The sequence below is a fragment of the Mauremys mutica genome, chromosome 2, assembly GCF_020497125.1.
Source record: "Mauremys mutica isolate MM-2020 ecotype Southern chromosome 2, ASM2049712v1, whole genome shotgun sequence".
Taxonomy (NCBI): Eukaryota; Metazoa; Chordata; order Testudines; family Geoemydidae; genus Mauremys; species Mauremys mutica.
In genome coordinates, this window is record NC_059073.1 from 287,995,233 (window position 1) to 288,016,713 (window position 21,481).

Genomic DNA, 21,481 nt, shown 5'->3' on the forward strand with positions numbered 1-21,481 from the left:
CACTGAACCTTTTCCCCTTGACTGTATTCATTTCTCAGAGGCACACCAAGGAGACTTCGGCTGCACATCCTGCACTTGTGCTGCAGTCTCGAAGAGACCTTTTTAAAAAAATATCTAGACAGAAAGAGGAAAAAAGACTGAGGTCTGCTGACCTGCCACTTGCTTCGAGCCACAATGAACTTCAGCTGTTTTGTGTTAATAAAATGAGCTTCTTCTAGCGGGAGATTACACTGCAAAAAAGAAGAATGAGGGGAAAAAACACTGATCACAAAATCTCAGTGACATTTTCAATGGCGTTGCATCTGATGAAGTGGGTAGTCACCCACGAAAGCTCATGCTCCAAAACATCTTTTAGTCTATAAGGTGTCACAGAATTCTTTGCTGCTGTTAAGATTTAGAAACACAAATACATAGGACTAAAAGGGGCCTCCTGGGTCATCAAATCCAGTCCTCTGCTATTGTAGGAAACCCCTTCCTATAATCCTGGTTAGATTTCACTCTCCAGGGGACACAGCATATTTTAATTCAAGGAAGAGTCCTGTTGTTTAACTGCAATTGGCCAAATCTTGAAATCCTTATTTAGTGTTGGCTCTGTCTCCCATTGTGGACCAATCTGAAGACATCTTGAACAAATTTCCAATGAGACCAGAATCAGGCCCTCATCATATATATACACAGACACAGTATCAAGGACTGCAGGTCCCAAACCCAGGGTCACAGGGCGCTTAGCCTCTAAGAGAGAAACACAGTTGCTAGCTGACTGGGAGAGAGATTGGGTAAAATCCAAACAAACTTACCAAGAACCAGTTGTGTGAGAGACATTCCAAAGCACTAGGCCTGGCTCTGATGATAGAAGAGATACACATTTCAGCTGTCATCATCAGCATGACAAACCCAAAGGTGGGTAGCTTCCTTGCAGATCGAGTGCCTCCCAGATTGCTCTCTAGCTAGGGCCTTAAGACAGCTGAGCTGGAAGTCACTTTAAACAATACCAGCAACAATGCCCTTTACCAGCCAGGTTCTGTTATGGGGCAGTAAAGCCAACCAGAATGATCCCTTTTAAGCCATTTTTTTCTCCTAAACAGTAAAACACGCCTTCTCTTTCAACCTATAGTATTTTTCCCAGTGCTTAGACTTCCCGCAGGTCCCTCAAGTCAGGGAACATGGAAGTTACCACAGCATTCTACAGGGCCTGCAGTGCCTTCCTTCATGATACTACAGGGGAAGACCACGCTTCATGGGTCTATGCTGCACCTGACTCCAGTCTCTGCAGTTCAGTCTTTGCCAAAACAGAAATATATATGGAGCTATACCTATCTCATAGAACTGGAAGGGACCTTGAAAGGTCATTGAGTCCAGCCACCTGCCTTTACTAGCAGGGCCAAGTGTTGATTTTGCCTCAGATCCCTAAGTGCCCCCCTCAAAGATTAGGGCTCACAACCCTGGGTTTAGCAGGCTAATGCTCAAACCACTGAGCTATCCCTCCCCCCTAAATGACTGACTTGTTTCTAATAAGGAAGGCTGCATTACAGGTCACAGAGGGCACCTTTAACAGTGGGTTTGGCTTAGTCTTCCACACTGGTAGCTATTTGGGATCAGGCCCTCTCAGAGGTCCAGAGCGGCCTGGGCCACTTCCAGCTTTTGAGGCCCCTCACCATAATAAAAATAAAAATTGACGACACATGAAAACAAAATAAGGCACCAAAAAAAGCGTGAGACATAATTTGAATTTTTTTTATTTAACAAATGCTTTTCTAGCCTTTTTCTTTGCAAAAAATGTACGTTTTTTACCAAAACACATCTCTTATTTGCTTAAATGTGCAGCTCTAAGCTGAGAGTGTGTGTCACATTTTGCATAAAAACAAGTTGCAAAACGTATCAAATGCCAAAAAATTAACAAGTATCTAAATTTGAAGCCTCCTTTGAGCTTGAGGCCCAGGTCAAATGGCCCTCCTGGCCCCTCCTCCGACTGGCCCTGTTCGGGATAAGCCTAAACAATAGAGGCACCAGTCATGCAGAGCAGAAAATGAAGCTCCCAGTTTCTTGCCTTCTCTCATGCTTGGAACATTATTATTATTTAGCTGCGTTCCAGAACAACCTAATTAACATGGTATGCTATTCTGTTTAGGTTCTTATATTGCCGTCGTCGCCATAGTAACCAACTTCTCTTTCAAACAATTTCTGAACACCCACCTGTGTAATAACATCAAGACACATTGCTCACTCGCTATACACATTCTTATCTTTCGATTATAAACTCTTCAGGGCAGTTTTCTGGTGACTATATAAATATGGATTTGAACCCAGCTGGCTTCAGAGGTGAAAGGCTGAGATACTTACTGACCATACCAACTTGTCCAAATTTTGTACTTCTCACAGTGAAGGTAGATCTGATTGGCTGAGAATTGGCAGCTCATCCCACAAACATCTGGTACAATATTTTTGGAAAACAATAGAAATGTACTCACTCAGGAGAGAGCTGTAAGAGCTGTCTGATAAAATCCTTCGCTTCTTCACTTAGGTGAACAAAGTCAGGGATAGTCCATGAAACTGTCCCATTCTGGATATTTAGAAGGGTTGCTCTGTCATTTTCCCCAGCAAATGGAGACTTGCAGGTTAAGCTTATTGTATTAACATTATAAAATAAAAGGAGACATGATTTGTTAGTATTTGATTGCTGCTCAACCCTCCAAAAGCACAAATGCATGACAAAGCTTTTAAAATGGGAGACAGATTCAAAATGAGAGAAGCACAGCACAAGTAATAATAATATTTGCACTTTGATAACATCTTCCAGCCAAGGTTTGCAAAGCAGTTTGCAAAATTATTGATCCCCATTTTACAGATAAGGCATCTGAGGAACAGAAAAATTAAGGGTTTGATTTTCAAAACCGCCCTTGCAACTTAGCTATGTAAACGTGGACCCATGCCTTTACATTAGGGAAGGCCAAAATATGTATCCATAAGATTGTATGGATCATTGTGAAATACTTAACCCAAAGCTATGAACGGACGGTTACTGACTATAATATTCATAGAAGCTGTCAGCTCTTTAGAACAGGGACATCATCTTTAGAACTGAAAGTGTTTAGCATGCTGTTGGTAACATACACATTAAATAAATTACTAAATAACAATCACCGCCACCTCACTCTTTACTCACTCAAAACGCCTACTAAAGTCACTGGAAGTTTTACCTGAGTCAGGATTAAGGAAAGCTAAATAGGACCCTTAAAGCAGATTGTTTACCTTAAATAGCTGATGACTCCAGCAGCCCTGAGAAGAAAAGAAACATACTTATATCAAACAACTGTTCTTGCTTCTTCCCCTACCTCACCATATAGCTTCCTTCATTTCAAGTGACAATAACCCAAATAACTGTACAATAGGATCCTCTTTACCTGCTCTATAAGGATTAGCTTTTTAAAGGCAAATTCTAACTGTTCCTTTGCATTAGTCCTGATTTTTCTTTTAAATAGCACAGGAAACAATTTTTGCACAATTTATTTAAAGGTGACTTAGGAAGGATTTTTAAAAAATCAGGTTTGTGTGAATTTTTTTTCTTTATTACATATAAAGAAGAAATGTGTTAATTTTTTTTTTTTTTTACTGTAAATGTATCAGGAATGTCAATTCTGGCTTTCCGTGGCTTTGCTGGACTACCTACCGGATGTCTCTTAAAAAACAGATTTTGTTTTATAGTTTCCCATTAGCGTTTAATACATTTTATCAAAAACAGAGAAAAATCAGAGTCCTTAACATTCTGGCTCAAGTCCCCTTATCCTCTAAATTGCTCAACTTTCATTTTTAACTCTACGTTGTCCCTGTCATTGTACCAGTTCTGCAGTAAAGCACTGGTAGAAATTCCTCTACTATCTTTTTAAAAAAACACAACGATTCTTTATCCTGCATAAATAGATTACAAGCCCAATTTCTTTACCACTTCAAGCAATTAGCCAGATGTTGCATTGGAAATATTTTGTATATGATCAACACTGGGTATTTCTACATATCAGACATTCAGTACTACACCACGACTTCAGCAGAACTGAGGATGCTTAGCAACTCACAAGATAAGGCCCTTCCCCAGCAAAATTAAAATACAGTTGAACCCTGTTATGTCGCCGGCCTAGGGGTTTGCCAAAAAGCGTCGAGATAACCGATGATCGAGATAAACCCCTATCCACCCCCCCACCCCTGAACTCCCCTGCCCTCTCTCCAACACCCCCTCCCTGCCCCCTTACCGCGGTGCCTGCACGTGGCTGGATCCGGCGAAGCGGGACGGGGAAGCGGGGCCGGGTGGCCGTGGACGGGGACCCGGAGCCGGGCAGCCAAAGAAGTGGGACCCGGTAAGCGGGGCCGGGCGGCAGGCGAAGCCGGACCGGGTAAGCGGGGCTGGGCGGCAGGCGAAGCGGGGACCGGGTAAGCGGGGCCGGGCGGCAGGCGAAGCGGGGACCGGGTAAGCGGGGCCGGGCGGCAGGCGAAGCGGGGACCGGGTAAGCGGGGCCGGGCGGGCGGGCGGCAGGGGAAGCGGGGACCGGGTAAGCGGGGCCGGGGGCGAGGGGGGCAGGGGAAGCGGGGACCGGGTAAGCGGGACCGGGTAAGCAGGGCGGGCGGCAGGCGAAGCAGGGACCGGATAAGCGGAGCCGAGCGGGCGGGCGGCAGGCGAAGCGGGGACCGGGTAAGCGGGGCCGGGCGGGCGGGCGGCAGGGGAAGCGGGGACCGGGTAAGCGGGACCGGGTAAGCAGGGGGGGCGGCAGGCGAAGCAGGGACCGGATAAGCGGAGCCGAGCGGGCGGGCGGCAGGCGAAGCGGGGACCGGGTAAGCGGGGCCGGGGGGCCGGGCGGGCGGCAGGCGAAGCGGGGACCGGGTAAGCGGGGCCGGGCGGGCGGGCGGGCGGCAGGCGAAGCGGGGACCGGGTATGCGGGGCCGGGTGGCCGGGCGGGGCCGGGGGCAGCGGGGCCGGGCGGGCGGGCGGCGTGGCGGGGGCCGGCGAAGCGGGGCCGGGCGGGTGGGTGGCAGGCGAAGCGGGGACCGGCGAAGCGGGGCCGGGCGGCGAAGCGGGGACCGGGTATGCGGGGCCGGGCGGGCGGCGAAGCGGGGACCGGGTATGCGGGGCCGGGCGGGCGGCGAAGCGGGGACCGGCGAAGCGGGGCCGGGCGGGCGGGTGGGTACGCGGGGAACCGTGGGGCTGGGGACGCGGGGCTGGGGAGCCGGGGAGCGGGCGGCCGGGGACGTGGGGAGCCGGGCGGCCAGGGACGCAGGGAGCCGGACGTCTGGGGAACAGCGCGGCTGGGGAGCCGGGGAGCGGGCAGCTGGGGACACGGTGGGTCGGGGACGCGGGGAGCCGGGCGGCTGGGGAGCCGGGGCCAGGGCAGGAGTCGCGTGGCCGGGGAGGGATGCGGCAGGAGCCGGGCAGGGCCGCCGCCGGAGTTACAGTCGAACCCATTTATCTCGACCTCGGTTAGTGGCAAATTCGGCGCTCTTCTGTGTTCGAGATATTAGGGTTCGGCGAGATTAAAGAATCGACATAACCGATGAGAAACCGATAAGACAAAGAGGGAGTTTGGCGGTTCCACTTCTAAAACGTCGACTTAATAGGATTGGCAAGTTAACCGAGGTCGAGATAAATGGGTTCGACTGTACATACATGTTTGAAATGTGTTTAACCCTCTACAGTACATGTTCTCAATGTATCAATCAATTCACCCTGAAGCCCCAAAGTTATGTTGTTTGGTGCTATAACTTTTTTAAAAAGTGACAATTTACCAAATATCAGATGCTTTTGACACCGGTGACTGAGAGATAATTTCTGGGGAGACAAACTCTGGAGACCCGTATTTGCTGTACTGAGGCTCAGATGGATTTATCTTTTGAGCGAACCCGAAGTCACAGATCTTAATGTCTTCTCTTTCAGGATAAACCATCAGGATATTTGGAGGCTAATGAATCAGAAAACATGGAGAACGTTTATTTGCAAAAGGGCATTATTTTTAGATATAAGTAAATCTTTAATATATAGTCTGAATAAAGCACATCAGTCTCCTGACCTACAAGCTATAATGGCTAAGATAAGGTGGATTTTCCTTTGCGGGTTACCTTAATATCCAAGTGAAGTACATTATGGTTATGGAGATAGCTGAGTCCTTCCAAAAGTTGCTTGATGTATAATTTGACCTTAAAAATCAAAATCAGTTACAAAACATTTTCATTTGAATAGTACGGTGGGTCTATTTAAAATTTTAATTCACATTTCAGAGGGATTACCAATTCCAGAAATATTCTCTGTAAGTAATATGGGGAATACAGCTTGAACCAATTGTTAAGGCTGACTGGAAAACAATTCCATTTTATGAAAAGTTTCCAGGTTTCAAAAGTTGTTTTCCTTCCAGTGCAGATTAAAAATGAGACCTTTTGAAATTTTTCACAAAATACCCCACAAGTCATATGAGAGAAAGCTCCAGCCACCCCAGAATAGCCAATAGCCCAATGAGGGGGGAGGGATCGCTCAATGGTTTGAGCCCTGGCCTGCTAAACCCAGGGTTGTGAGTTTAATCCTTGAGGGGACCATTTAGGGATCTGGGGCAAAAATCTGACTGGGGGTTGGTCCTGCTTTGAGCAGGGGATTAGACAAGATGACCTCCTGAGGTCCCTTCCAAACCGGATATTCTACAATTATGGTACTCAGAGGGAGTATGTAAACCTCAGTCTTCCACATTCCAGATCAGTGTCCTAACCTCTCATCTACTGGCAATTCTGGAGTGGGACCTGGATATGGACCTATCCCCACCAGTGAAATTCCATTCTAGATCTGAGAAACAGATATATTTAGTGAAAAAATTTCCAACCAGCTCTAGTGGTACCACCTCTACAAAAAGGAATAAACTTTTAAAGTTAGACTAGTTTATGTGAAACAGACAGGGAACTAAACATTAGAACATGGAATTCAGACACAACAACTAAGGGTGTGTCTACACAGCCCGTGACAACAAGCCTCCCAGCACAGGCTGGGCTACCAGGGCTCATACTAGCTGTCTAAAATAGCTGTGTAGACAGCACTTTGTAGTTGCAGCTCCTGCTGGATCTTGGGCTCTGAAGCCCATCCCCATTTCCTAGGCTTACAAGTTTCTTGATCAAGGCTTGGGGGCTTGCTCACATGGGCTGCACAGACATACCCTAAATGGTGCCTTCCACACCAGAGTTTTCCAGATATTAGGAAGCCTGAGCTTTACAAACAGAGTTGAACTTAACAGGGGATATGAACACCCCCAAACTTTGGGGGAAATTCCAATCCAGATTTCAACATTACATCGCAGGCTCTTGTCTAACACAGTTCGTTTGGTCTGTGTAGACTGGGAAAACACATTTTTAAATAGTGTTCAAAAGCCATTTTTTAGACCAGGGGCACAGATCCTAATACGAGTAAAATTTCGCTATGGGTGGGGATTTAATATCCAGGCCCAGTGAGAAGGTAATTTTATCTGATGTTTCCTCTAAGACCTGAGAAAAATAAAAGTAGCCATTGAAATGTAGGAGACTTGTGTTCCAGAACAAGACAGACTACTGGGCTTTTATATTTTGAGCTAGAATAGACTGTAAAAATTCAGAGGAGCCCATCTCAGTTCTTGGCTTGCGGAGCGCCAGGAGGTAAAGAAAAATACAATCCCTAGTGAACATGAAATTATTACATGAGTCAAAACACATGAAAGCTACATGATAGAAGCTGTGGTGTGGGAAAGTGGTAGCGTTACGGAGACAATATGTTCTTGGGTCTAACAAGGAAATATAAAATTTAGCTGAGCACATGTTTATCATCAAAAGCCCTCGGCTTCTCATTTTATTCCGTTGAGAAGCTATCACTGGGAATGAAAGTTTCAGGGTGGGCACTTAATTCATTCTGGCTTGACGGATATCACATGTTTCTGAGATAGTCCCTATACTTAAGATGGATAATATAAATAAAACGGCCATATTCTGTAGAACCAGAATGAATTCTAGAGTGCACCTACCATACTTTGAAATTTTAAAATGACAAGAAATTGGTACCTCTGCTTCAGTAACAACACTCTTCCTGAATAAACGGTCCAAGAGCTCCTCATTGGAGCACCTAGCAAGGACATTAAGGAAAACAAAGACCATTGGTTTATTATCATAATTTACTAGCATTCTGCAACAAATACAATCTCTGATAATAAAAAAGAACAGATCCCAGAGGGCAGCATATCCTTGGTGATGTTAAATCTTCTCTCTTTGCCAGGAATTGTCTGAAGGTCTGTTATAAAAAACCTCTAGTCCAGAAGGAGCTAGGGCAGTCCTCCTATGGGAAATGGTAAACTGAACCGCTGAAAATCTTTGCTCCTTAAAAATTAACTGAAACCCATGGAATTAACAAGCTGCTTTGTGCTAAAATTATCCTGTTAGTCATGTTGGTTGGTTGCTCCTCACCATCTTTCCTCTGTGCTTGCATACTGTCCATCTAGGCTATAATCCCATTGGGGCAGGAACCTCAGCTTTCACATATTTCAGTAAAGTGCTTTGGCACGATATGATCAATTGGTGCAAGAGGTATTTTTCTAAAACAGCTTTTTCTATTGTGAATCCACCCATCCTTTGTACTTATATGGCCCCCATTCCCATTGTATCTGAGCAGCTTACAATCTTTAATATGTTTATGCTGTGCAAATATGTCCCTTTATCTCAGATGAAAAATATAAATGGTTATATTCATATTGACATGGGTTTCCCTTAACTGGCACTTCCCAGCATTATCTGAGAAAAAGAAGGGAAGAAAAGGATACAACTCCAAAATCAGAACCAAGGTTTTCCTTGTTTCAAATTCATCCAGCAGCTGGGCGATTTTATCATGGGAGAGCGTGGCTAGGATGTCCCTCTCTTGGTAGGACTGGGTTCTCGTTTTGCTTCGCAGAGGTATGAACTTGGCAGCACAGGAGACTCTGTTCCCTTTGTGCACAACCCGTTTCACAAAGCTGAAAGAGCCCCTGTACATAATCAAGAAATATACCACATTGAGGTTTTGCCCTGCATCATCCTGTATGTCAGATTCATGACGCTTGTGTTCATTGTCTACCCCCATGCAATCCTCTCTCAAAGCCTCCCCTTCCACATTCATCTTAAACTCAGCCTAATGTAACAATCTGACTTTACTGTGTGTGAGATCATGTTTCCCTCTGCTGACTGCCCCCCCAGAACTGAACAGCCTGCTATTCACTGCCAGTTAACAGTTACACCTTCAGCTCCAGCGTTAGGGCTGTGTGCTGAAGGCCCCAGGTTCACTCTTGGTGGACAGACATGGTGTCTGTAGGTACACATTCATGGGTCTGCCACACCAAGATAATGCCAAAATAACGTATTTGGGGCAAAATTCTGCCCTCCATTATAGCTGTACAGCCCGACTGAACTCAACAGGGTTGCACAAGTGTCAAAGCAAGTCAATGGAATTGCACGGGTGTGACCAAAGGCAGAATTTGGCCTATCAACGCTGTTTTCTCTACACAGTAATACTTCACCCAACTTTGGGGTACACACTGAGAGTGTTTTATTGTCCCTTCCACCCTTTATTAAAAATCTCAGGGAACACCCTGCCCACATGGAGCAGGGATGACAATCCCATCAACTCCCGTGCTTTAGACATGGCAAAACTTTACAAAACTGGGTACAGTTCTGCCCTCAGTTACTTGGGTATAAACCCACTGAAGTCAATGGTATTCAAGTGAAATCCAATGCAGTGGCATGCATAGAAGTGAAGGAAAAATGCAGACCAGTGAACTTATACTGTACTTGTGGAAACCACTGAGATCCCACAATACCAAAGACATGGAGTGAAATCCTGACTCCACTGAAGTCAATGGGAGTTTTGTCATTGACTTCATCGGGACTAGGATTTCAGCCATGGTTTTTACCATACTAACTACTGTATTGCAAAGTGGGCAAAAAGAAAAGGTGGGTCAAATTAAGTCCTGGCATAAGTGGGCTCAGCAAGAGAAGAAATTCAATGAGAACTCTGCCCACTTGTGCCAAACCTGAATGCAGCCTGGATGCTTAACTAAAAATAGGAATGAATAAAACAAGATGTGAATAACAAAACAGGTGATAGCCTGGGGTGATGCGCAGAATGTGTCGGCACGTGTTTGGGAAGGCCTCCACAATTCACTCAGGCCTCCTCTCAGAAGTTAGGTGGTCACCCCACACTCAGGTTTCATAGCGCCTCACACCATCATGTATTCTGCTTCGTTTCTCCCATTAGTTGCATTATGCGAATTTTCCTGTGAGTGGAAGGGAAACACCTTCCCTGTCACAAGACTGGGATGAATACTGCTTCATGAACTGGCTGCCCCATTTCCCCCTTGCAGAACAGCTGTGCCCCCTCCCCTTTCCACCGGGACTCCATGAGGAGCGAGATACCCAGGCTGCTCCTAATCTGGTACACTTCCACTGCAACAGAAGGTGTCCTCCCTTTTTACTGCATATGCCCTCAAACGTCCATGTCTTGGAGACCCTCCTCATGGTCAAGTGAGGGATACAACTTCTTCAGGAGTGCAGTAGTCCTGGTTCCATGCTCTGGCCAGACAGCAGGGACAGAAGCCCCCTTCCTTAGAGTTTGTGGAGCATGCCGACTTTAGATCAATAGATCTCTACATCTTAAAAGAGATCAGACAGGCATTTATTCATTCTCCTGCAAGGACGTTTTAAAAGTGAAAAATCACACTTACCTTCCTATCTCCTGCTTCACCTCATAGAAGGAATGGAGTTTTCTTCGGGTGCTCTGTTTCTTGGTCACTTGGTCTTTCTTGTCTTTGGTAACCAAAGAAAAAGTTAGTAACAGTGTTCAGACAACACGGCCATGGCACAACATGCAAAACGATCATGCTGACAATGTTCTGTGGGAAATAATATGATCCATTTTTCTAAGCTTCTGTTTAGAATTAGGCTATTGAAGGTGTTTGGCACCATAAACATAGGGGCCCAGATTCTCAGCTGGTGTAAATAGCACATCTAGACAATACACCACAAACCAAGCCCTAGAGCGGCTCCAGCTAGCAAGGTGCTAATAACCCTGGAATATGCCCCCAGAAGCCTAAGCGTCAGACACAAGTCAGTGCCCCACAATTGTGGATGTGGCCATGGGGAGCCAATACATCAAAGCTAAGATATGAAGTTACCCTCATGTACAACGAGCTCTGCTTTGCACAAGACCTCCCCTCCTGCATTTTTGGCAATGCAGGTATAGATGCCACCATCTTCTGGGGCAGCTTTGTCCAGGATCAAACAGTATGTTGTGCCTTCTTTCACTTGATGGATCCTGTTGCTGTCGGCCAACAAGGAATTATCCTGGAAAAATGAGACACTACTTCAGTATTAAAGTGCCAGGGTGAAATAGGTACTGGTACACTGCAAGGATTTAGAACAGTGATACTCAGACCTCAGGGGTTCAGGAGCCAAATTAGCGATCAACATTACCCAAAAGAGCGTTACTAGAGTGAATTCATTGTTTCATTTACTCTCTCTCTCTATGTATATATATTATTCTCACAGCAAATTAATAATTTAGTGCAAGTTGATAAATTAATCGGTTAATAACATAGTGAAAGCATCCTGATTGGTTATAATTAAAATCACACAGTGTTTAATATCATGTGCCGCAAAGAGCTGCAGGAGACACATTAAAGAGCCTTTTGCGGCTGGCAAGCCTTAGTCTGAGTATCACCGATTTAGGCAGAACAACAGTAGTTAAAATGGAGATCTACTGTGCACTTAGAATATAGGAGTTGCTTATATTCCAGAGAAAATTTTCTATGCCCTGGTACTGATGCTCTGTTTTCAATAGCGACTTGGACGGAGTAAACCCAGTGCAGATAAAATAAGAATGAACTCAAACCTTTGCCTAAAAATCTAAATCTGAAGCCTTTTTTTAAAATTCCCAACTTCTCGGTTTTAGCCAAGACCAAAAGCAGAAATACCACAAAAAAGTGGAGATCTCAGTATTGTCCATTCATTACCAAATAGTAATGGAAGTCTCATAATACAGGCTTTTTGTGTGAGATTTCCAGCTCAATTTCAAGACCAAAGAAGTCTGGGATAAGCAGGGGTTTAGTAGTTAGAGTAGAGGGTTAGGAATCAAGACTCCTAGGTTCTATTTCTTATTCTGACACTGGCTTCCTTTGTTCCCTTGGGCAAACTTCTTAATCTCCCTGTGTCTCTTTTCCCATTTGTAAAATGGGGATTCTTTTTACCTGATTCCTAGGGGTGTTGCGAGCCTTAATTAATAACTGCAAAGCTCTTGAGATCCCCAGACGAAGGGTGCAATAGATGTATAAATTATTATCATTAACACAGTAAAGATCTGCTGTTGTGTGAGTCTTCTGGAAGCCTGTCAGCCATAGTCCAGCAATGTCAGCTGTATCTCTGTGACAATGGGAAGACGTTTCCCGTTCTATACTGCTGGTTCATTCTCAGTTAATGGCAATGACCTTTACAAGCCCACTTCTCACTCACAGGCGCTAGGAAGAAGCCTCCTCTATGGCCAGGTTATTCCATAATTGTCCAGTCCCACTGTGTGTCTTGCACCTTCCTCTAAAGCAGCTGTACTAGATGAAATGGAGCACTGGTCTGACCCAGCCCGGCAATTCCTACGTCCCTATATTTGTATTATTCCTTAATTGACTTAACAAGTTTTAACCTTGGAGGTTCATCACTTCTTTGCCTGCAAATAAGACCAGCCATTCTTGGCCCAATGATAAATAGAGGAGGCTATTTGAACCTATTATGGCTGGGAAAAAAAGTCCCTTATGGCCAATTGTTTTCTAACTTCTCCGTTATTTGTTAATTTCTCTTCACACCATTCCTTTCTGTGGCACTCATCCGCTATGGGAAATATCTTCTACCTACCTTATACCATGCAATAGTAGGCTGGGGATTTCCTTCAATAACCGCATGAAATTTGGCAAGCTCCCCAGACTGAACCTGCACATCCTCAATGGTCACTTGCATAAATGGCGGGCCTGGGGAGACAAAAGGGTTTACACTGCTTAAAAGAGAGCTCAGGTATGTTAGCATCAAGCTGGGGATCAGCGAGCAGGAGTTACAATTACATTGTGTGAGCTGCTCAAAGTATTGCCAACCCAAAGTCACGTGATTGGCTTAAAAACCACGAGGTTTAAAAAATAATACATCTGCACTTCTTTTTATTGGCTTTTGACCCTTTAGGCTTCCAGTTTTCAAGCTCACCTGAGCTGGAGCTTTAAGAAAGCCACCAAATATTGTGATAAATTTGCAGCCGTTGGCAAAACAATGAGACGACCATGGGAACTGAGACAGAAGGGTAAAACGATGCAATTTCTTACTTGCTGCGCTCTTCTCCTCTGTTTTATAAACGCAGGTTCTTTCTGTGGTCTCAATATAAATTTGACTCTGGACATCCCAGACCACGTCTGCCCCTTCTCTTCTACACCAGTCTGCTCCCTCCGTGACTGCTGATGTTCTTGTCACATAAACCAAGAGGCAGAGTCATTACCCAGACAGCCTTCACCTCAGACAATAATAAGCAGGGCCTACAATGCAACTTAAACAGACCAGACCACAGCATCCTCAGATGCCTCCCACTCACTAACTCACTCTCATAACGACATGTTAAAAGACATCCCCACCAGCTGGAGTATAGAATAATAGTAATCAGAGCCAAGTGGTGCTACTATTATTCACTGATCATGGACATTTTAGGATATAAATTATGGCAGAGAAAAACCCTGCTTTGTTTTGTCCCTGGCACAAACAGAACCAGCTACAACATAAATGTGTTTTGAAACTCTAGCTGCTCTGTTCTCCCTGCAATCAGGGGCGGCTCCAGGTACCAGCATGCCAAGCATGTGCTTGGGGCGGCAAGCCACTGGGGGCGCTCTGCCGGTTGCTGCGAGGGCGGCAGGCAGGCTGCCTTCGACGGCTTGCCTGCGGAAGGTCCGCCGAAGCCGCGGGACCAGCGGACCCGCCGCGGGACCAGCGGACCCTTCGCAGGCAAGCCGCCGAAGGCAGCCTGCCTGCCATGCTTGGGGCGGCAAAATGCCTAGAGCCGCCCCTGCCTGCAATTTGCATTCATGTCTCCAAATATAAGCAATGAATTTCACACGCATGAAACGGAAGGGTTAATACAGCCTTTTAGGATTATATCTTGCCATTGTTCTGGGTGTTTAACTACCAGTGAGATCAATATTTACTTAAAACCGATTCCAGGATAGTTTTGATTTGGGGACTTAATTACTCCCCGTGTAGGGTACCTCTCCACTCTCCTCTGTCTTGTTGACATATGACAAACTTGCACAACACTTTAAAGATCATACTAAACCCCAGTAACAGTAATGGGGGATTCGATTATTAGAAATATCTATACTCTCTAGTTGGGTGATGACCAGGAGAACGGCCTGGTAAATTGCCTGCTTGTGTGAAGACTGGGGACCTCTCAAGACATTTGGAAAGACTTATGTGCGGTGCTGGGACAAAGCCAGTGGTTGTGGTACATGTAGGTACCAATGAAAAAGGGAAACGTAGGAGGAGAGAACCTGGAGGCTGTTTCCCGCAGCTCCAGTTGGCCGGGAATGGCGAGCCACAGCCACCGGGAGCTGCGGGGGGGCGTGCCTGCGAATGGTCAATGTAAACAAAATGTCTCACGGCCCACCAGTGGATTACCCTGATGGGCTGCGTACCGAAGGTTGCCGACCCCTGCTCTATAGCCTACTAAAGAGGAGAGGATAGAAGTTAATAAAGTACAGGTAGGAACTGAAGAGAAAGTCAAACAAAGAGAGTCCCATTCAATTACATTGCACGAGGCAAATAACTAAATATTGACAACTTTTATAAGTGCTTGTTTACAAATGCTAGATGTCTAAACACTAAGATGGACGAACTTGAATGCCTCATATTAAATGAAGATATTGATATAACAGGCACCACATAAATTTGGTGGAACTGTGATAATCAATGGGACAGAATAATACCAGGATGGAAAATACATAGGAATGGTAGGGTTGGTCACACTGGTGGGGAAGTGGCCCTAGACATAAAAGAAAACAGAGTCAAATATAGTAAAGATCTTAAATGAATCAAACTGTACCACAGAACGTCTACAGATAGAAGTTCCAAGCTTGAAATAATTACAGCATGGCCATAGGAATATACTACTGACCACCTGACTAGAATGATGACAGTGACTGTGAAATGCTCAGGGAGATTAAAGAAACAAAAACAGAAAACTCAGTACTAATGGGAGATTTCAATTACCCCCATATTGTCTATACAGGTTACCTCAGGAAGGATGCAGAGATAAAATTTTTAGACACCATTAATGATTGTTTCGCGGAGCAGCTAGTCCTGGAATCCACAAGGGGAGAGGCAATTCTTGATTCAGTCCTAAGTGGTGCCCAGGATCTGATCCAAGAGGTGAATATATCTGAATCACTCAGTAATATCAACCATAATGTAATTAAATTTAACATCCTTTCAGGGAGAAAACTACCAAAGAAACCCATCAGAGCAGAATTTAACTTCAAAAAGGGGAACTACATACAAATGAGGAAGCTAGTAAAGTAGAAACTAAAAGGAACAGTCACAAGAGTGAAATGCCTGCAAGATGCATGTAAACTATTTTAAAACACCATGATAGAGGATCAAACTATATGTATACCCAAAATGAAAAAAAAAAGAAGTCAGAGGACTAAAAAAATGACACTAGGTCTAACCAAGAGAGTAGAAGAGATGGTTAGAAAGGCATCCTTTAATAACTGGAAGTCAAATCCTACTGAGAAAAATAGAAAGAAGCATAAACTCTTGCAAGTATAAAAACATAATTAGGTAGGCCAAAAAAAGAATTTGAAGAACAACTAGCAAAAGATACAAAAACGAACAGCAATTTTTTAAAAGTGTATCAGAAGCAGGAAGCCCGCCAAACAATCACTGGGGCCACTGGATAACTGAGGTGCTAAAAGAGCACTCAAGGAAGATAAGGCCATTGCAGAGAAGCTAAATGAATTTTTTGCATGAGTCTTCACTGGAAAGGATATGATGGAGATTCCCACATCTGAGCCATGCTTTTTAGGTGATAAATCTGAGGAACTGTCCCACATTGAGATGTCAGTATAGGAGGTCTTGGAACAAATTGATCTATTAAACAGTAATAAATCACAAGGACCAGATGGTATTCGCCCAAGAGTTCTGAAGGAATTCAGATATGAAATTGCAGAACTACTAACTGTGGTATGTAACCTATGCTTAAACCAGCCAACCAGATGACTACAGGATAGTAATGTAATGCTGATTTTAAAATAAGACTTCAGAGGTGATCCTAGCATGCCAATACGACTAACTTCAATACTAGGCAAGTTGGTTGAAATTATAGTAAAGAACAAAATTAGCACACATATATGAATACTGTATGTTGGAGAAGAGTCAACATGGCTTTTGTAAAAGGAAATCAAGCCTCACCACTGTATTAGAATTCTTTCAGGGAAACAACAAACATGTGGACAAGGGTGATCCAGTTGACATAGTGTACTTGGACTTTCAGAAAACCTTTGACAAGGTCCTTCACCAAAGGCTCATAAGCAAAGTAAGTAGTCATGGTATAAGAGGGACAGTCCTCTCATGGATCAGTAACTGGTTAGAAGACAGCAAACAAAGGGTAGGAATAGATGGTCAGTTTTCAGAATTGAGAGAAGTAAATAGTGGTGTACCCGGGGTCTGTACTGGGACCCATACTGTTCAACATATTAATAAATGGAAAAGGGGGCGAACAACGAGGTGGGAAAATTTGCAGATGATACAAAATTACTCAAGATAGTTAAGTTCAAATCTGATTGTGAAGAGTTACAAAGGGATCTCACTAAACTGGGTGACTGGACAACAAAATGGCTGGTGAAATTCAATGTTTGTAATTGAAAAGTAATGCACATTGGAAAGCATAATCCCAACTACATATGCAAAATAATAAGTTGTAAATTAGCTGTTACCCCTTGTGGCAAACCCAGGCCAAATGGCTACAAAGGGGGGGGGTAGGAATTAGTCCCAGGGGGGTTAAAAGGCTTCTCCCTATCCATTGAGGAGAGGCAGCTGTGAGACATTAGGTTCAGCTGGAACAAGGGTTACCAGGGAACTAATTTGGTTCAGCTGGCCCCAATTGCTGGTGACCTTTTTAAACCCTCCCTGGCAGGGAAACGGGGGGGGGGGGGGTGAGAGAAGCAGAGAAGCTGCCAGCAAATAGGTGCAGCAAGGCTCTGCCCTCTTCCAGCAAGGAAGACTGCACTCTGTCCCCAGAAGGGGAGAAAAACCGCAAGGGGCTGACTGAGAGGAGGATCAGCCAGACCCTGCGTGACTGGGAAGGTTTTTACTTTGCCCAAGCCTGTGTCCCCAAGGCAAAAAGGGACTGAGCCAGCTGGGGAGAAGCAGGTACTTTGCCACACCCTCAAAAATGAGAACACAGAGTCAAAAAGCTAAGAGAATGTTTGCAACTATTAGAAAAGGGATAGATTATAAAACAGAAAACATTGTGATATGCCTCTGTATAAATCCATGAGACAGCCACACCTTGAATACGGTGTGCAGCTCTGGTTGCCTCATTTTGAAAAGATCTATTAGAATTGGAAAAGGTACAGAGGAGGACAACAAAAATGATTACAGGTATGGAACAACTTCCATATGAGGAGAGACTAAAAAGACTGGGACAGTTTAGTTTAGAACAGAGATGGGGGGAGGGAGAGATATGACAGAGGTCTATAAAATCATGAATGATGTGGAGACAGTGAATAAGGAAGTGCAATTTACTCCTTCACATAACACATGAACCAGGGTTCACCTGATGAAATCAATGGGCTGCAATTTTAAAACAAACAAGTAACTACTTCACACGACACACAGTCAACCCGTGGAACTTGTTGCCAGGGGATGTTGTGAAGGCCAAAAGTATAACTGGGTTCAAAAAAGGATAAGATAAGTTCATGGAGGATAGGTCCATCGATGGCTATTAGCAAAGATGGTCAGGGACGCAATTCTATGCTCTGGATGTCCCTAAACCTGGGACTGCCGGAAACTGGGACTGGATGACTGGGGATGGATCACTCAATAATTGCCCTGTTCTGTTCATTGCCTGTGAAGTATCTGACACTGGTCAGTGTCGGAAGACAGGACACTGGGTTAGATGGACCATTGATCTGACCCAGTACGGTCGTTCTTATGTTAAATCTACTCAGCTCAGTTCAAGCTACTAACTACAACATTAGTGAGAACTGCATTGTAGGGCAGCTTTTTCAAGGACAAAGACACATTCAGAATTCCATTCAACGCTCTGAGCGTCATGACATTTACGCTTACCTGGTAATGGGAATAGTGCGTTCCTGACCTCCTGCAGCGCCAGCAGTCGTCTCTTTTTGCGAAGTGGTTGGGCTTGACTTTGTTTCACTCAGTTTCTCATCCTGAATTTTCCCAGTGCTGTCTTGCTCTTTGCCTGACAGCGAAAACAGGACCTGTTAGACTAGTTACATAGGAGAGCATGGCTGAAACCAAGGGCGCATCTTTGAGATCAATTTCTGCTCTGAGTTCCAGCAGAACATCCCATCAGACTTCAGTGGGGTTCACTCACCATAACTAAGAGGAGAATTTGGCACTTTTCAGAGGACTATGTGAAATGAAGTGTTCTCAGTGAAATAAAAATTATCTATGTTTGAATATGGCTGACTGGGCAAAAGCATCAGGACTTTTGTTGTGAGCAAACACCCAGGCATGACTAGGAAAGGTACAAAGAAAATTTAAATAGAAATGAAAAAAATTCCAGCATGTGTGAAGCAAACAAGTTGATCAATTACATACATTCAAGGGAGATAGTCGGCTGAGTTTGTCCTCCAGCTTGGAGATTGAATGAAAATGACAAATTTCGACTCTTGATAAATTTCAATGCTTCCATTACTAGGGTACACCAACAATTACTGGACTGATTATCAACTCACACTGGTGTAAATCAGAAGTAGCTCCAATGAAGTCAATAGGATTATACTGATGTAAAACCAGTGCAAAGGAGATAAAAAAATCAGGCCCTAATATGTGCTACTACTGAAAAGAGAGCCTAGTTCTGATGTCAAACCTTTTACACTGTTATAACTCCATTGACTTCAATGGAAGTTCTCCTCATTTACACTGCTAGGAGTGGGAGCAGGATCAGGTCCAGAATCTCTTTACCAGAAATATTACAAAATGAAAAGATGGGTGGGTTCTTCAATCAAGGTGTTTCCTCCAAAATGGGCTTGATAGTCTATTCCAGCAAGAACTAATCACCTTGTGATACGTACCATCAGGGTTACCTATATGGGTGAAGAATGCCATCTCCTGTGTGCAATGGAAGTGTGCAAAGTGCAGAGGAAGAGAAACATTATCATTCTTTGGTAGGGTGGCTGGGAGACCATTAGTGATGGCTTGTATTGGAAAGAGAAGTGACTCTTCCTAGTAAGCTAATTGGGCAGCTTTACTAGAAAGCACCGTTATATCATGGCATCCAACAAACGGCCACAGTTCACCGATGAGTAGGAGCTTCATTCAATGCTTTCTTACTATCAGTGCTATTGAAATATTTGCCTTCTTGTTCTTATTCAAAATCAGGTGATCAAAGGGACACATGTCAAGATAATAAGCATCTATTTCTAAAAAACACATACCCATGTTAATAATGTCTTAAGTCATTGAAAATGAAAGAACTTTAAAAATACTTAATTTACTTTTTCACCTTTGTATGCTGCTGGTTTCCTTCTTTGCACTCCCCTGAGCTACTGTCAAGGAACTAAACTATTCTGTTTCACTTTCTGCTTATAATCATTTTTCTGGTTCTCCTGCACTGGCAGAACGCTACTGTTTTGGGTTTCCAACACTGCAGAGGAAAGACTTTGAATAAGTAGCACCCAAACATTTTCATGTAATTTATTCTGATTCCACGAAATGTTTGCATGCTCATCATGTGGTGTAACAAAATATTTTTTTAACAAAAAATCTAGATTTGGGGGCCGAAAGCTACTTGACAGTGTCCCTTTAAGACCACACTGGATTAAGAACAATTATGATGACTTGACACAAAACGACAATGGGTTAGACAAAACGGTTCTCTAGTTATTATGGCAGTTAGTAAAGGTGAAGAATGAAAGGGCTGTGATATTCACCAGGCTCTTTACAAGATTTAAGAAGTGAAATGTATTTAACATTTTTAAAAAATAACATACAGTAACACAAACATGAAAGCTTTTGTTCTCTTTGCAAGACATAAATTGACTCTAGTTATACAGAGCATTATTTTTACTCATGAAGAAAATGCCCAAAATTCTATTAGGGATACAATGTAAACTGAATGCAAATGAATCCTTAATACTCTTCTAGCCTAAAAAGTCTGTAGCACTTAGCCAAGGCATGTCAAGTAGAAAGGCCTGCATCACCATGTTGTTTATGACACTCAGTAAACATAAACAAATAATATATTCAGGAAGACCTCATACTAAAACCCCAGACATGGAACCATCCCCCTCCATGAACTTTGGGGACATTCAAAGTCCAAACTCAGCTTCAGATCCAAATTTGCAAATGCCCCCCATTTACATCACGAGCCCTGGTCTGGATACCCCCACAATTTGTGGTGAATGAATTTTGTATCTTGCATCTCCGTTTAGAACGCAAAGAAATATAGAATTGAGAAGAGCTTCATTTTTTGGTCTGGGCAACATTTGTGTCTAACATCCACAGGACATTTCCCAAACTCAACCCAAACCTACCATGACCTCCAGCACTTTGGGTTTGCGTGCTGACTTCATGAACTATCACAGGATGTCTATTTTCTGTATCTGAAGCTGTGGACTCAAGAACGCCAAAGCCACCAGCCTTTCCTCTCATGCTTGGAGGAAGAGTCACATGCAGTGATGTGGAATCCACGAGTTTCTTCAGGGCCATCCTTATCTCCTTATCTGCACGTTCAAGTGAGGCCCGGACAGAATTCTCCAGCTCTGACTGTGGTGAGACCTCTCCTACAGACAAGAAGAATAGCTTTTCTCTCTTCAGAATAAAAATAAAAGTTCAGTATCGATCAACCCACAATGTAATTCAGAGCAAACATTTGCATTCAAGTTTCCCCCCCGCCTTCTGCAGTAGAGAACTAATGTTCAAATGTTTATTTCCAGAAAGATGGAGTCTAGCTACACTTCACAATGAATGTCCAGTAGACTTTGCTCATCCTGCTGAAAATGGCTCAACACACTATGTACACTCACATCTTCTCACCAGATGCGATGGAATTTAGGTGATACATAGTGGTGGATGTGACCAAACTGGTGACTCAACCAAGGGAGGATGAGTGAGAGGAAAAACACACAGTGTTTAGTTCATCAGATCAACAGAAGGAAACCTGGCTTGACCTCCTGTGCTAACACGATGTTTTGTGCAACAAAACTGAAGCTAT

At 44.1% G+C, this 21,481-nt stretch overlaps 1 protein-coding gene across 1 annotated transcript in view; it reads right to left on the reverse strand.

The window, feature by feature from the left end:
- Window positions 1-21,481, reverse strand: part of OBSCN (obscurin, cytoskeletal calmodulin and titin-interacting RhoGEF) — a 301,099-nt gene that overhangs the window by 24,296 nt on the left and 255,322 nt on the right. The window contains 14 exon segments of the mRNA XM_045004158.1: window positions 153-230; window positions 798-843; window positions 2,469-2,621; window positions 3,250-3,276; window positions 5,770-5,942; window positions 6,100-6,177; window positions 8,047-8,107; window positions 8,799-8,999; window positions 10,731-10,812; window positions 11,181-11,349; window positions 12,907-13,019; window positions 13,362-13,498; window positions 18,370-18,502; window positions 20,802-21,078. Of these exon segments, the coding sequence (XP_044860093.1) occupies window positions 153-230; window positions 798-843; window positions 2,469-2,621; window positions 3,250-3,276; window positions 5,770-5,942; window positions 6,100-6,177; window positions 8,047-8,107; window positions 8,799-8,999; window positions 10,731-10,812; window positions 11,181-11,349; window positions 12,907-13,019; window positions 13,362-13,498; window positions 18,370-18,502; window positions 20,802-21,078 (1,728 nt within the window).